The 17,332-nt window shown below is 48.8% G+C and overlaps 1 protein-coding gene across 1 annotated transcript in view; it reads left to right on the forward strand.

Moving 5' to 3' along the window:
* Positions 1-14,867, forward strand: part of BCAR1 (BCAR1 scaffold protein, Cas family member) — a 504,782-nt gene extending 489,915 nt beyond the window's left edge. The window contains 1 exon segment of the mRNA XM_030203684.1: positions 13,252-14,867. Within this exon segment, the coding sequence (XP_030059544.1) occupies positions 13,252-13,761 (510 nt within the window). The 3' untranslated portion in view covers positions 13,762-14,867.
* The last annotated feature ends 2,465 nt before the right edge of the window (positions 14,868-17,332 follow it).

The following is a 17,332-nucleotide window of genomic DNA, read 5'->3' on the forward strand; positions in this document are numbered from 1 at the left end:
CCGCACACGTCCGTTCCCGCCTCAGTTATGTAAAAAGCAAATAAAGAATAAAACAACTCCAAAGGTGAGGTAGGCAGGTTCCTGAGAACAATCAGCCTGCTGTCCTCGGAGAATACCTGCTACAGGTAAGTAACTTCGCTTTCTCCGAGGACAAGCAGGCTGCTTGTTCTCACATGTGGGGTATCCCTAGCCCTCAGGCTCACTCAAAACAAAAAAGAAAGGTCAATTGGGCCTCGCAACGGTGAGGACATAACTGAGATTGACCTACGAAGCAACAACTGAGAGTGCAGCCTGGAGCAGAACAAAAATGGGCCTAGGGGGGTGGAGTTGGATTCTAGACCCCAAACAGATTCTGCAGCACCGACTGCCCGAACCAACTGTTGCGTCGAGAATCCTGCTGAAGGCAGTAATGAGATGAGAATATGTGGACTGATGACCACATTGCAGCCTTGCAAATCTCTTCAATAGTGGCTGACTTCAAGTGAGCCACTGACGCTGCCATGGCTCTAACACTATGAGCCATGACATGACCCTCAAGAGTCAGCCCAGCTTGGGCATAAGTGAAGGAGATGCAATCTGCTAGCCATTTTGAAATGGTGCATTTCCCGACAGCGACTCCCTTCCTATTGGGATCAAAAGAAACAAACAGTTGGGCAGACTGTCTGAATGGGCTTGCCCGCTCCACATAGAAAGCCAATGCTCTCTTGCAGTCCAATGTATGCAACTGACGTTCAGCAGGGCGGGTATGAGGACGGGGGAAAGAATGTTGGCAAGACAATTGACTGTTCAGATGGAACTCCGACACACCTTCGGCAGGAACTTAGGGTGAGTGCGGAGGACTACTGTGTTAGGATGAAATTTAGTATAGGGAGCATGGATATGTCTCCAAGTGCTGCCCGGGAGGGAAAGGTTAGGACAGCCATTGTAGTTGGTGAATCGATCATTAGGCATATAGATAGCTGGGTGGCTGGTGGACGTGAGGATCGCCTGGTGACTTGCCTGCCTGGTGCGAAGGTGGCGGACCTCAGGAGTCACCTAGATAGGATTTTAGATAGTGCTGGGGAGGAGCGGCTGTCTTGGTACATGTGGGTACCAATGACATAAGAAAATGTGGGAGAGAGGTTCTGGAAGCCAAATTTAGGCTCTTAGGTAGAAAGCTCAAATCCAGATCCTCTAGGGTAGCATTTTCTGAAATGCTCCTGTTCCACACGCAGGGCCAAAGAGACAGGCAGAGCTCCAGAGTCTCAATGCGTGGATGACACGATGGTGCAGGGAGGAGGGTTTTAGATTTGTTAGGAACTGGGCAACATTCTGGGGAAGGGGGAGCCTATTTCGATCTGATGGGCTCTGCCTTAACCAGGGTGGGACCAGGCTGCTGGCATTGGCATTTAAAAAGGAGATAGAGCAGCTTTTAAACTAGAAGTGGGGGGAAGGCCGACAGTCGCTCAAAAGCGCATGGTTCGGGATAAGGTAACTTGCAAGGATACCTCACAAACAGGGACGATAGGGTTTCTGGATAGTGAGGTTGCACAACAGACCGTGGTAGGCCAGGTGCCCTTAAATACAACTAAAGATCAGACAAAAGATGGCAAATCAGTAGTTTCAAGTACGAAGCATCATGCAAATAGGAACAACAAACATACTCTGAAATGTCTATATGCAAATGCTAGGAGTCTAAGAAATAAGATGGGAGAGTTGGAATATATTGCACTAAATGAAAAATTGGATATAATAGGCATTACTGAGACCTGGTGGAAAGAGGATAAGCAGTGGGACACTGTCATACCGGGGTACAAAGTATATCATAGTGATAGGGTGGACCGAATTGGTGGAGGGGTAGCAGTGTATATTAAGGAGAGCCTTGACTCAGATAGATTACAAATTCAGCAGGACACAAATCACACCTTTGAATCATTGTGGGTTAAAATTTCATGTATAAATGGGAAAAGTATGGTGATAGGAGTGTACTACCATACACCTTGCCAGGGACTGTCCTTCTATGTTTGAATTGTACAGCGCTGCGTAACCCTAGTAGCGCTTTAGAAATGTTTGTCAGTAGTAGTAGTAGATGAGCAGGTAGATGCAGAAATGATAAAAGAAATCAGAGACGCAAACAAAATGGGCAATGTGATAATAATGGGTGACTTCAATTATCCAAATATAGACTGGGTAAATGTAACATCGGGACATGTTAGAGAGGTACAATTCCTTGATGAAATCAAGGACAGCTTTATGAGCAGCTGGTGCAGGAGCCGATGAGAGAAGGAAAAATTCTAGACTTGGTCCTTAGTGGAGGGACGTTATGGTACTGGGGCCGCTTGATATCAGTGATCATAATATGATCAGTTTTGATATCAACCTTGAAGTAACTATACACAGGAAATCAAATACATTAGCGTGGGAAAATGTGGGATACAAATGCAATAAATAAATAAAATGGGTTATTACTGTCTTTATGATTTTCTTAGTGGGAATTATTTTAAACAGTATAACGTCATGACTGCTTGGGAATCAGATCTAGGGAAGAAATAACGGAGTGGGTCTGGAAAAGGATTTGTATAAGCTCTGCTCTAAAAGAAAATGCCTATAAAGTGCTTTATAGGTGGTACTTCACCCCGTCGAGACTGAGTAAGGTTTACCCAGGAGCCTCAAACTTATGCTGGAGGCTTTGTGGACAAGGAGACCTATTGGCATATTTGGTGGAGCTGTGGTAAAGTGGCGAATTTTGGGGGACAACTGGGCTCTGAGATGCATAAACTAACTGGACAGCTTTTGCAGGTTGATCCTAAGATTCACCTTTTGGAATTGTTGCCTCATTAATTGAGCAAGTGGTAGAAAACACTGGTTAAGTGGCATATAACGGCAGTGCATAATGTCATAGCAAGGTGCTGGAAACAAGCAGCGGCACCAACAATAACTCACTGGAGAGAGTGCCTTGAGTTTATTGGGCAAATGGATAAGTTAATGAATTTCAGGCATTAGAGACTGTGATGAACCAGTCCAAGCTGGGACAAATACTGGGTGTAGGGGTCGGGGGCAAGGGGTAGGAGGAAAGGGGGGTAGGGGTGAGATAAGGGAGAGAGAGACTCGAGTACAGCTGAGAACTTTGGGATGGATGTTAGAATTGATATTTTTGTTCTACTTGTTTTTTTTTAACTTCAATAAAAATTCTAAAAATAAAAAAAAAGAACAGGTGTGCACTAGACTGAGAGAACCAAAGAAACACAACAGCTCTGCTAAGTCAAAGAAAGACACCTCTAACATGTGGGAAGATAATTCTATAAGAAGCTGCCTGTTATAGCAGCAGCAGGAAGGTGGCAAATGGCCTCCTATGGAACACCAGCTATCAGAAAAGCACTTTCTTTGCTGGTGGGCATGCATAAGAACATAAGAATACGCCATACTGGGTCAGACCAGTGGTCCATTTTGCCAGTATCCTGCTTCCAACAGTCACAAGTAAATGGCAGAAAACGTGGGTGGAGTTTGAGTAGAGCACACAGGTATGCACCGGACTATGCTTGTACACGGGTAGCAGCTTTTTTCGGTTGTAGGTCCTGGATTGTGGAATGCCCTGCCTAGCTATCTACATTACTGTATTAATGCAGGGCATTTTAAGAAGTTTCTGAAGATGGAACATAGTAATAGGCATGAGGGTGGCTAGCTGATGGTAATATTGGGGGGTGAGGCACTTGGAAGTGGATAGATAGTTGTTGGGGGGTAGTTGCAAGGGATGTTTTGGGGATTAGGTGTAGTTGGGGGTGTTATTAAGGTGGCCTAGATAGGGTAGGGGGAGATAGTTGTGGGGAGTATTATAGGGAGTGGGGTTAGTTGTGGATGGATAGTTGTGTGTAGCTGGGGGCAATTTTAGGGTGTATGGTTAGTTGCAGGGTAGTTTGGAAGGTGGGGGCAGTGTCTCCAAATTTGTTAATTTTGAATGACAGTAATTAACATCACTCCTAAGCCAGGGTATGCGGAGTATATTATCAGTCTCTCAAATGTGCTTGTCACACTTTCTATTGTACTTACATTGTACCAAACAGAGCTTCTTTCTGAAGTTCATTCCTTTTTCTTCCAATTTATGTGAACTCTCTTGTATACCCTCTTGATTTAAAAACGGGGAGGCTGATGAAGAAAGCTACCGAAGGCTACAGCATGCCCTTAATGAGCAGTTTCTCCGAGGACAAGCAGGCTGATTGTTCTCACATGTGGGTGACGTCCACGGCAGCCCAGGACTGGAAATCTTCCCTAGCAACAAAAGTTGCTAGCCTCGCGCTCCTGTGCGCACCGCACATGCGCGGCTGTCTTCCCGCACGAACGCGAGCGTGCTTGTCAGTCTTCTTTTTTCCGCGGTGCAGGAACGCTGCTTTGCCGCTTCTCTGCCCAGGATTCCTCTTGCGCTATTTGTTTGTTTCTTCGCCCGTTTTCCAGCGATTTTCTTTTTGAGTCTCTGACTCTTCTTCTTTCTTTGTTTAAAAAAAAACAGGAAAAACCCTTAGTTTTCTTAGTTTTTCCACTTAAGTTTACTTTCTTTTTGGTTCCTAACTGGCCATTTTGGGCCGCCCTGTGCGGGTCTTTCTCTTTTTGGTGTCTTTTTTCAGGCACCATCGCGTTCGACCTCGCCAGTGCGATTTTTTTTTTTGCCATGTCATCGAAGCCTACCAGCGGCTTCAAAAGGTGCACGCCGGTACAGCCAGATCATCTCCCTTACTGACAGACACGCTTCGTTTCTTCGGTGCCTAGGTGAGATGTCATCGACCTGACGCCTGTCTTCAGTGCTTCAGTTGAAGAGCGGACTCAGGCGGGTGCGTTTGGCTCAGTGGAACGTCTTGTTCAGAGCCGGTCCGGTCCTTCCGGCGTCGACGGAGCCAGCGGTACCGAAGTCATCGCAGGTATCGATGTCGGCATCGGAGCGCAGGTAATGGCTGTCCAGAGACCCATGCTGGTAGCAGTGAGCCCATCGAGTGGGTCTCCACCTGCCTCGAGGGACTCCTGCTGCGCAGGCCCACCAGGACTGACCTTCTTCGGACCCGGCCCCGAGGAGCTGTTTGGATTCAAGTCATCCTCTTGGTACCGGGTAGGTACCGGTACCGAGCTTCAAGCTAAGGCCAAGAAGCATTGGCATCGGTCACCGTCCCGACACAGTGCCGAGAGCTCTGGGGTGCCGAAAGAGTCGGCACCCGAGAAGCGCCATTGCCAGAGGGACCGCTTGCCCTCTATTCAGCAGGTGTCGGTGCGCTCATCTCCGGACAGCCCGGTACAGCCTCCGCGCTCCAGACAGGTCATACATCTTCACCTGTACCGGCGCCTTTGCCTTTTTCAACAGCCACTCTCAACGAGAGCCTCGAGCCATTCTCCCAGAGATTCTTGGGGGAGCTGTTGCCAACCATCTCCGGTACCTTCGGTGCTTGCCCGTTGGTACCATCTTTTTCAATGCTGTCGGTGCATGCGCCGCCGGTGCCGCCGAGGGAGGCGGCGGTGGCTCATCGCCCGTGGTGCGGTCTCCGACTCCAGTACTGCTTGCGGTGCCGGAACCGAGTGCCACCCCGGCTGATTCCCCGCCATCGTCAATGGAGGAGCTTCATCGCCTCCGGCGCGGGGAGTCTTCCTCTCAACGACACCACGATGGCATCGGTCCTCGGAGTCGAGACGGGCTCGGCTTCGGACTGAAGTTTCATGAACTAATGTCCGACTCCGCAGAGGAGGGCTTGTGGGAAGCAGAGTGGATACAGGTACTTCTCAGATGAGGAGTCCTGTGGTCTGCCCTCTGACCCTACTCCCTCGCCCCAGAGGAGGCTTTCTCCCCCGGAGAGTCTTTCCTTTCATCTTTTGTCCGGAAATGCTACGGCCATTCCCTTCCCGGTGGAGACTGTGGATGAGCCAGGGCTGAGATGTTCGAGGTCCTGGACTATCCATCCCCTCCTAAGGAATCATCCACTGTTCCTCTGCATAATGTCCTGAAGAAAATGCCTGGCTTGTAGTAGTGGCGTCTCTTCGCCAGACTGGGAGTGCATGTGTTCCTCTTATCTCGACGATTGGCTGGTGAAGAACACCTCAGAGGCAGGAGCTCTGCAGTCAATTACAGCTGACTATTCAAACTCTGGAGTTGCTAGGTTGTGATAAATTATCAAAGTCCCACCTTCTTCCCAGTTCAAAGACTAGAATTCATAGGAGCTTACCTGGACTCCCAGGATGGCTCGTGCTACATTCCCGAGCCGAGGGCCAACAATTTCCTGGCTCTCATCTCTTGGGTACGGGCATCTCAGCAGATCACAGCTCGGCAGATGTGCGATTGCTCGGCCACAGGGCTCCACAGTTCCATGTGACTCCCATGGCCCGTCTTCACATGAGATCAACTCAATGGACCCTAGCTTCCCAGTGGTTTCAGGCCACTGGGGATCTAGAGGATGTCATCCTACTGTCCACAAAATTTCTCAAATCCCTGTATTGGTGGACAATTCGATCCAATTTGACCCTTGACGTCCCTTCCAAATTCCTCAGCCATAAAAAGTGCTGACGACGGATGCATCTCTCCTGGGTTGGGGAGCTCATATCGATGGGCTTCACACCCAAGGGAGTTGGTCCCTCCAGGAAACCGGTTTTCAGATCAATCTCCTGGAGTTAAGAGTGGTCTGGAACGCTCTAAAGGCTTTCAAGAATTGGTTGTGCAGTCAAATTATTCAAATTCAGACAGACAATCAGGTTGCCATGTATATATCAACAAGCAGGGGGCACCGGTTCTGGCCCCCTGTGTCAGGAGGCCGTCAGAATGTGGCTTTGTGCTCGCCAGAACAGCATGTTTCTTCAAACCACGTATCTGGCAGGCGGTAAACAACAGTCTGGCCGACAGGTTGAGCAGGATCATGCAACCTCACGAGTGGTCTCTCAACTCGAGAGTAGTGCGCAAGATCTTTCAAGCGTGGGGCACCCCCTTGATCGATCTTTTTGCCACTCAGATCAATCACAAGGTCCCTCAGTTCTATTCCAGGCTTCAGGCCCATGGCAGACTAGCATCGGATGCCTTTCTCCTTCATTGGGGGGAGGGCCTCCTGTACGCGTATCCTCCCATACCTTTGGTGGGGAAGACTTTGCTGAAACTCAAGCAAGACCGCGGAACTGTGATTCTGATTGCTCCTTTCTGGCCCCGTCAGATCTTGATCCCTCTTCTTCTGGAGTTGTCCTCCGAAGAACCGTGGAGATTGGAGTGTTTTCCCAACCCTCATCACTCAGAACGAGGGGGCACTCTCTGCATCCCCAACCTCCCAGTCCCTGGCCCTCAAGGCTTGGATGTTGAGAGCGTAGACTTTGCCTCCTTGGGTCTCTCGGAGGGTGTCTCCCGAGTCTTGCTTGCTTCCAGGAAAGATTCCACTAAAAAGAGTTACTTCTTTCTATGGAGGAGGTTTACCGTCTGGTGTGACAGCAAGGCCCTAGATCCTCGCTCTTGTCCTACACAGACCCTGCTTGAATACCTTCTACACTTATCCGAGTCTGGTCTTAAGACCAACTACGTAAGGGTTCATCTTAGTGCTATCAGTGCTTATCATTACCGTGTAGAGGGTAAGCCGATTTCTGGACAGCCATTAGTTGTTCGCTTTATGAGAGGTTTGCTTTTGTCAAAGCTCCCTATCAAACCTCCTACTGTGTCATGGGATCTCAACGTCGTTCTCACCCAGCTGATGAAACCTCCTTTCGAGCCTCTGCATTCCTGCCATCTGAAATACTTGACTTGGAAGGTAATTTTCTTGGTGGCAGTTACTTCAGCTCGCAGAGTCAGTGAGCTTCAAGCCTTAGTAGCTCATGCTCCTTATACCAAATTTCATCATAACAGAGTAGTCCTTCACACTCACCCTAAGTTCTTGCCAAAGGTGGTGTCGGAGTTCCATCTGAACCAGTCAATTGTCTTGCCAACTTTCTTTCCCCGTCCTCATACCCACCCTGCTGAGCGTCAACTGCACATGTTGGACTGCAAAAGAGCATGGCCTTCTATCTGGAGCGGACGAAGCCCCCACAGACAGTCCGCCCAATTATTTGTTTCTTTTGATCCCAACAAGAGGGGTGTGGCTGTAGGGAACGCACCATATCTAATTGGCTAGCAGATGCATTTCCTTCACTTACGCCCAGGCTGGGCTGACTCTTGAGGGTCATGTCACAGCTCATAATGTTAGAGCCATGGCTGCGTCAGTGGCCCACTTGAAGTCAGCCACTATTGAATAGATTTGCAAGGCTGCGATGTGGTCATCTGTCCACACATTCACATCTCATTACTGCCTTCAGCAGGATACCCGATGCAACAGTCGGTTTGGGCAGTCGGTGTTACAGAACCTGTTTGGAGTTTAGAATCCAACTCCTCCCCTCTAGGCCCATTTTTATTCTGTTCCAGGCTGCACTCTCAGTTAGTTGTTAACTTGTTAGGTCAATCTCAGTTATGTCCTCACCTTTGCGAGGCCCAATTGACCATGTTTATTGTTTTGAGTGAGCCTGGGGGCTAGGGATACCCCACATGTGAGAACAAGCAGCCTGCTTGTCCTCGGAGAAAGCGAAAGCTACATACCTGTAGAGGGTATTCTCCGAGGACAGCAGGCTGATTGTTCTCACAATCCCGCCCACCTCCCCTTCGGAGTTGTGTCTTCCCTTGTCTTAGCTGTGTACTGGACTGACGAACACACACATTCGGGCGGGAAGACGGCCGCGCATGCGCGGTGCGCACGGGATCGCGAGGCTAGCAAACTTTTGTTGCTAGGGAAGATTTTCCAGTCCTGGGCTGCCGTTGGACGTCACCCACATGTGAGAACAATCAGCTTGCTGTCCTCGGAGAATACCCTCTACAGGTATGTAGCTTTCGCTTTACCTGCTTGCTAATGGCTGCTGTGTGCATAAAAGTGTTTCTGCCCTGAGCTTTACACCCACAGTAGACATCAGCGCACAGCAGTGGCGTAGCCAGACTGCCAATTTGGATGGGCCTGAACCCAAAGTGGGTGGGCACAAAATTTTCTCTCTACCCCCCTCCCCCAGCAAAATTTAGTCACGCTAATCAGATGCATTGTCACACAGGGTAAAGTGCTGCTTTTCAGTGCATCAGATTTCAGAAAATTTATTTAATAGCCTAACACCCTTTTCAGTGAGCTTTCAGAGGCCAAAACCTCCTGCCTCAGGTCAGCATAACGCTGTTACGGTATCCTAGCCTGACCTAAGGAAGGAAGTATTGGTCTCTGAAACTTCATTAACACAGGTACCATATTACTTTATCCTAAATTAAAATAAAACTATTTTCTTTACCTTTCTTGTATGGCATTTACTTTTTCTCATTGTGTCGCTCCCAGTCTCTAGATTCTGCTTTCCTTCGTTTTCGCTTAACTCTTCTGCCACGGTTCCTGGCCATTTCTCATTTTTCTCTCCTTTTTCTTTGCTTTCTTCAATATTTTTCTGCCTCTCTCTCTCTGTCCTGATTTAATTCATTCTTACTATCCATTCTTTAATTTCCTTCATCTACTTATGGCTTTTTCATTTTTTCTCACACTTGTTCTCCCCATGCCCCTTCCTCTTATTCTCCAGTCTTTCACTACTCTCCTTTTCCATCCAGCAGCTCTCTTCTTCTCTCCCCATCCTTCCAGTCTCCCCTCTCTCTCCCCATCCTTCCAGTAGTCTCACCTCTTCTTTCTGCATCCTTCCGTCCAGTGTCACCTCTTTCTCCCTACCCTTCCATCCAGCGTCTTCCCTCTTTCTCTCCCCATCCTTCCATCCATCTATCCTCCTCCTGATCCTTCCATCTAATGTCTCTCTCCCTCTTTCTAACCAGTGTCTCTGTATCACTCTACCCTTTTTCTGTTCAGTGTCCCTTCTCTCTCCACATCCTTCCAGTCTCTCACCTTTCTCTGCATCCTTCCAGGTCTCTCCCCTTTCCCCATCCTTCCATCCAGAGTCTCTCTCCCCATCCATCCTTTTTTCCCTCTTTCTCTCCCCATCCTTCCATCTGTTTTCTATCTTTTCTCCCCATCCTTCCATGTTTTCCCTCTTTCTCCCCATCCTTCCATGTTTTCCCTCATTCTCTGCCATCCTTCCATCTGTTTTCCCTCTTTTCTCCCCATCCTTCCAAGTTCTCCTCCTTTCTCCCCATCCTTCCATGTTTTCCCTCATTCTCCACATCCTTCCATGTTTCCCTCTTTCTCCCCATCCTTCCATGTTTTCCCTCATTCTCCACATCCTTCCATGTTTCCCTCTTCTCTCCCCATCCTTCCATGTTTTCCCTCATTCTCTCCCCATCCTTCCATCTGTTTTCCCTCTTTTCTCCCCATCCTTCCAAGTTTTCCCTCTTTCTCCCCATCCTTCCATGTTTTCCCTCATTCTCTGCCATCCTTCCATCTGTTTTCCCTCTTTTCTCCCCATCCTTCCAAGTTTTCCCTCTTTCTCCCCATCCTTCCATGTTTCCCTCATTCTCCCCATCCTTCCATGTTTTCCCTCATTCTCTGCCATCCTTCCATGTTTTCCCTCTTTCTCCCCATCCTTCCATCTGTTTTCCCTCTTTTTCTCCCCATCCTTCCATGTTTTCCCTCTTTTCTTCGACGAGGCCCGCCCTGCATGCCAGCGCCAGCCCCCATTGCCGGCCACTGCTGCTTTTCCTGTTGAGCAGCAGGGCCGGCGCTACAAAAAAGAAGAAGCGCTAACGGCGCTAAGGACGAGAAATGTTAAAAAAAAAAAAAAAGCGCGGCACCGGCAGGCACTGTCTCGGCAGCCTTGAGGCATTGGCTGCTGAGGCATTGGCTGCTGGCTCGCAGGCTCCTCCCCCATTCTGGCACTGTCGCATTTCCTCTAAATGACCCAAACCAGTTCCCTCCCACACCTTCCTCGCGATATAAAAAAATTTCCCCTATGGCACCCTCCCCCTGACTTGACTGACCCCCCTTCCTTTCATGAAAAATGTTTCCCTGGTGTTTAGTGGCACCCCTCCCCTGCCCAACTAGAACTTTAAAAAAAGAAGTGATGGGGCAGCTTTTTTGTTAGGAGGTAGGGGTAATGGGATTTGATAAACTGCCTTTCTGTGGTACAATCAAAACTGTTTATATTTATTATATGCCCAGAGTCACAAGGAGCTATAGTGGGAATTGAACCCAGTCTCCCCATGTTTTCAGCCCTCTGCACTAACCATTAGTCTACTCATCCACTCCCATTTTGTAAAGTGGGAACAATTTGTGGATGATGGGGCATTTGTGAGGGGTAGTGTTGGGGGTGGGAGAAGTTTAGGGAGTTGTAGGGCAATTATGGGGTAGAGGTAGATTGGAGGTGATGGAGCAGTTGCAAGGATCTAGTTTTGAGAGGGTAGGCTCATTGGAGTTTGAGTTAGTTGCTGGGAGGGTTAGATTATTATGGGGGCTATAGAGCAGTTGCAGGGGATTAATTTTGGTGGGGCAATTTGGGGTTATAGATTATTTCCAGGCGGTATTTTGAAAAGTGAGGGCAGGTTGGGAGTGCTGGTGAAGTTGTGGGAGGTAGGTTTTGGATGAGGTAGTTTGTGGAGTAGTGGAAAAGTTACAGAGAGAGTTTTGTGGATTGGGACAGTTTGGGAGACCAGTTTTGAGGTGTGGGGGCAGTTTGGGGGATGGTGGGGCAGTTACCGGTGATAATTTTTGAGGTGAAGGTAATGTTGGGGGTGTTTGGTCAGTTGTGTGGTGCTAATTTTAAGGGGTGGGGAAGTTTAAGAACATAAGAATATAAGAATATAAGAATAGCCATACTGAGTCAGACCAATGATCCATCTAGTCCAGTGTCCTGTTTCCGTGGCTAATCCAAGTCACAAGTACCTGGCAGAAGCCTAAAATGTAGAGCAATTGCAAGGATCATTTTAAGAGGTGTGGATACTTTAGAGGATGGTGAGATAGTTATGGGGGGACGGTAGTACTTGGGAGAGGGGGTAGTTTGAGCGAGTGGGCAGTTAGGTTTGAAATGAACAATTCCCAACTGCTGTGTGAGTTTCTATGCCACAGAAACTGGACTGCTTTACCTTAGAAATGCATTGGTACATTTTGGGCTAGATTCAATACATGGTACCCAAACATGGGTGCCAGGAAATATCAGCGTTCAGAGCTGTTCTACAAAGGGCACTCTAGAATGTGTGGCCTTTATAGAATTTATTGCATTTGTATCCCACATTATCCCACCTATTTGCAGGCTCAATGTGGCTTACATAGTTTTGTTAACATTGTCATTGCAGGGTGACAGTTACATTTAATATTGTGCAGAGGTTAAATAAGGGTAGAAAGAGGAAGGAAAGGATTGATTAAGGTAGTTATATTAGGTGAGCTATCTTGACTGAGTGGGTTGTCGGGTGAATTGGTGTGGCTATTAGTTCTCATTGTATGCCTTGCTGAAGAGATATGTCTTCAGAGATTTGCGAAAGATCTTTGTTTCGTCGATAGTTCTCAGGTCTGTAGGCAGTGCATTCCACAATTGCGTGCCCAGGTACGAGAATGTGGTAGCATGCATCTGCTTGTACTTTAGTCCTTTACAGCTGGGGAAGTGCAGGTCGAGAAATTTGCGGGAATAGCGCATAGCGCCGATTCCTAAGACTAAAATAAGGTGCCAGGACTTATGCCTGCTGAAACTAGGTGTAAATCCTTGCACAAGTTAGGCACGCATGCCCCCAATTCTGTAACACTGCACATAACTTTTGGGAATGCCCATGATCCTCCCATGCTCCTCCCATGGCAATGCCCCCTTTTGGGTTGCATGAGAGAGAATTTAGACGTAGTTCTTTATAGAATTGCACAGAGGCAGTTGCACTCACAACTCTAAATTAGTGCCAATTAACATCAATAATTGATAGCAGACAGTTATTGAGTGTTAATGGCTCATTAACTAATTTAGTTGCACGCGCAACTCAGGATCGCAACCAAATTTGGGTGACCTTTATAGAATCTAGGGGTTTGTGTGCATGGGAGGGGAGAGGCAGGGGTGATGGTTTATTTCCTTGAAATCCCTGGTAAGATCTGGCCAGTTTTTTAACTCATGTGTCGTGTCACTACTTTTTCCAGTATGCCAAATTTCATTCCTTTCTGTTAAATTTTTGGAAAATTATTTTGCCTTGACAATCAGACTCCTTTTACATAATCCTTTCCAATTTTCATTGCATTGGAAAGAATTAAAAGAATTTGTGATTTTGGGGGATTGCTACCTTATTTTACTTTCTTGCACTTAGAACTGCATTTAAAATTAGTTGCTAGTCCTGTTGTATCAATTATCCTTTTTTTTTTTTTTTTTAAGCTGAAGCAGTTTGAATTACTGGAGCAGGAAGTGACTCAGCCCATTGACCATGATCTGTTGAACTGGACACCACCAGAACACTGTGTACAGACACGGAGCACACTGGGTCCCTCGGATCGTCAGCTGCTTCTCTTCTATCTGGAACAGTGTGAGGCTAGTGTCACCACTCTGAACAATGCAATTGATGCTTTCTATTCCTCCATCAGTACCAACCAGCCTCCCAAGATCTTTGTGGCCCACAGCAAGTTTGTGATCCTCAGCGCCCACAAGCTGGTATTCATTGGAGACACCCTGTCCCGCCAGGCCAAGGCCCAGGACATCCGCAGCAAGGTCACACAATACAGCAATCTGCTGTGTGAGATGCTGAAGGGGATTGTGGTGACCACAAAGACTGCAGCCCTACAGTACCCCTCTCCTTCTGCGGCCAGAGATATGGTAGACAGAGTTAATGACCTCAGTAACAGCACACAACAATTCAGAATGGCACTGGGACAGATGGCTGCTATGTGAAGGCCATGTCCTTGGTTCACCACCAACCAGAAGAAAATCTTTGCTATTAAACTTTGTAAGGGCTATGCCCTCTTGCCCAATACCTACCTGGAGAGAACCTTTACTGTTAAACCATGTAAGGGCCATGCCCTCATGCCCATTACCAACCAGGAGAGAATCTTCCCTGTTAAACTGTGTAGGGGCCATGCCCTCTTGCCCAGTGACCATCAGGCAATAATCCTAGCTATTAAACCATTTAAGGGCCATGCTTTTATGCTCAACAGCAAACAAGAGAGAATCTTATTTGTTAAACCATTTGAGGAGCCTTGAGCTCACTTTTAATACCATCTGAGAAAGTCTGTGAAGTAAAACCATGTAAATGCTGTGTCCTCTCACATAGCACCAATGGGGAGAGATTCTTAGCCATGAAAAATTGAGTTATGAATCCCCAAGAACACAGGGGATGTAGAAAGCATTACTTACTGTAGTCATTTGTAAATGAAATCTGTAAATATTGAAAACACTTCTATACAGAAGTGTGTGATGGTATGAATATTACCCCTGCACACTTGATTTCTAAGAAGAAAATAGCAGTGTATCTTTTAGCCTGTGCTGGGTATTAGTGGCAGGGTTTTTGCTCTCGAACATTATAGTAGTTACATGTGTTAGTGGAGGCAGATAGAAATTAGGCAAACTATTTGTTATACTGTTATGTAATAAGAGAGATATTTCCCAAATAGTTATTTTTCATTATTGATTTTAAAATCATTGGAATAAAGGGTTATGTGTTGCAGAATCTGTGTTAGAACAGAGAGGATCATAATATGGGTATCCTTGGGAAAATAAAACTTTGTATTTTGACTGATAATTATTCAAGATAGTGTGATGTTCCTTGTTATGGGGCTGTTTTTAATTGGTGCACTTTTTGATGCTCGTTAAAGAACTCCAATTGAGCATAATAAATCATTTGTAAGGGTGTCTCAGTGGAGATGAGGAGGAATGAGAGGGGTTGATATGAGCACAGCACAGTAAGGTAGAACAGGGAAATGCATGAATTCATCGTGCTGTTAACAAAGAGCGTTGTCGCCCTCTGCTGTCTCTCTGACCAGTTATTACTTTCTAGAGGCACATCTCTGTCTTTCTCCGAGGACAAGCAGGCTGCTTGTTCTCACTGATGGGTGACGTCCACGGCAGCCCCCTCCAATCGGAATCTTCAGTAGCAAAGGCCTTTGCTAGCCCTCGCGCGCCGATGCGCACCGCGCATGCGCGGCCGTCTTCCTGCCCGAACCGGCTCGTGTTCGTCAGTCTTCTTTTGTCCGCGCTCGGGACGGTCGTGTTCTGCGCCGTTTCGTGCCCCTCAAGTTGACCTCGCGCGTCTTCGCGATTTTTGCTAAAAAAAAAAAAAAAGGACCTTTTCGGTCTTTACCTCTTTCCCGTGCTTCCAGCTTTTGCCCCGCGTAAATTTCCTTTCGCTTTCGGGACCGGCCTTTTTGGCCTCGGTACGGGTTTTTTCTCCCTTCTTTTTGGTGCCTTCCGTCGTCATTGCGAATTTTGATTTCGCCGGCATGATTTTTCCGCCCATGTCATCGAAGTCTTCCAGCGGCTTCAAGAAGTGCAACCAGTGCGCCCGGGTAATCTCGCTCACTGATAGGCACGCATCGTGTCTTCAGTGTCTCGGGGCTGGGCACCGCCCACAGGCCTGTAGTCTTTGTGCTCTTTTGAAAAAGCGGACTCAGGTAGCAAGATTGGCCCAATGGAACGCGTTGTTCTCGGGCTCTTTGACGACAACAGCACAGGACGCACCGAGCGCATCGGCGTCGACAGCATCGAAGTCATCGACCTCGGCATCGACTGCATCGAGGATCCGACCTCCTGCATCGTCGGTACCAAGGCATCGAAAGGCTGCGTTGACGTCGGTGGTACTGAGGCCTCCGCTGTTGCTGATGTCGTCGGACGGTGGTGCTTCGTCTGGAGTGCAGGTGAGGGCTGTCCATTCCCCTGCTGGTGGCGGTGAGCCTTCGGGTGGGTCTCCCCCTACCCTGAGGGCTCCTGCGGTACAGCCCCCCCGAGATCGACCTTCTTCGGCCTCGGCCCCGAGGAAGCGACGGTTGGATTCTACGTCCTCCTCGTTGGTACCGGGAAGCTCCGGTGACATGCTTCGCTTGAAGAAGTCAAAGAAGCATCGTCACCGGTCTCCTTCCCGACTCGGTACCGAGAGCTCTGGGTCGCCGAGGCAGTCGGCACCCAGTAGGCATCGGCACCGGGAGGACCGCTCACCCTCTGTTCAGGAGGTGTCGATGCGCTCCCCCTTGGACAGCCCGGAACTGCCTCCACGCCCGGAACAGACTCTGACCTCGACACCTGCATCGGCTTCCCAGTCTTTCTCCACAGCGCTCTGCACGAGAGTCTCTGGGCCGTTCTTCCAGAGATTCTGGGAGAGCTGTTGCACCCTTCTCCAGTACCGGGGGTGCTTGCGACGGCGGGCCCCTTGCCCGAGGTGAGGTCCCCGGTACTGGTACCGCTTGCAGTACTGGCTACAGCCGCCTCCCAGGTGGACTCCCCGACGACATTGGCGGAGGGAGCTTCGCCGGTGCTGGCGAGGGAGTCCACCTCTCGACGCTCCTACTGTGGCCGTGTTTCCACGGAGTCGAGTCGGGCACGGCTTCAGACACAGGTTCGTGAACTTGTGTCTGATACCGATGGTGAGGCCTCGTGGGAGGAGGAGGAGGACATCAGATATTTCTCTGACGAGGAGTCTGATGGCCTTCCTTCTGATCCCACTCCCTCTCCTGAAAGGCAGCTTTCTCCTCCCGAGAGTCTGTCTTTCGCGGCCTTTGTCCGGGAGATGTCTACGGCCATCCCCTTCCCGGTGGTTGTGGAGGATGAGCCCAGGGCTGAAATGTTTGAGCTCTTGGACTATCCTTCTCCACCTAAGGAAGCGTCCATCATGTCCTCAAAAAGACATTGCTGGCGAACTGGACCAAGCCTCTAACTAATCCCCACATTCCCAAGAAGATCGAATCCCAGTATCGGATCCATGGGGACCCAGAGCTGATGCGCACTCAGTTGCCTCACGACTCTGGTGTGGTGGATCTTGCCCTAAAGAAGGCTAAGAGTTCTAGAGAGCATGCTTCGGCGCCCCCGGGCAAAGGCTCCAGAACCTTAGACTCCTTTGGGAGGAAGGCCTATCATTCCTCTATGCTCGTGGCCAAAATCCAGTCTTACCAGCTCTACACGAGCATCCATATGCGGAATAATGTGCGGCAGTTGGCGGGCTTGGTGGACAAGCTCCCTCCTGAGCAAGCCAAGCCGTTTCAGGAGGTGGTCAGACAGCTGAAGGCGTGCAGAAAATTCCTGGCCAGAGGGGTATATGATACCTTTGATGTTGCGTCCAGGGCCGCTGCTCAAGGTGTGGTGATGTGCAGACTCTCATGGCTGCGTGCCTCCGACCTGGAGAATAGGATCCAGCAGCGGATTGCGGACTCCCCTTGCCGAGCGGACAGCATTTTTGGAGAAAAGGTCGAACAGGTGGTAGAAGAGCTCCACCAGCGGGATAACGCTTTCGACAAATTCTCCCGCCGGCAGCCTTCAG

The sequence above is a fragment of the Microcaecilia unicolor genome, chromosome 5, assembly GCF_901765095.1.
Source record: "Microcaecilia unicolor chromosome 5, aMicUni1.1, whole genome shotgun sequence".
NCBI lineage: Eukaryota > Metazoa > Chordata > Amphibia > Gymnophiona > Siphonopidae > Microcaecilia > Microcaecilia unicolor.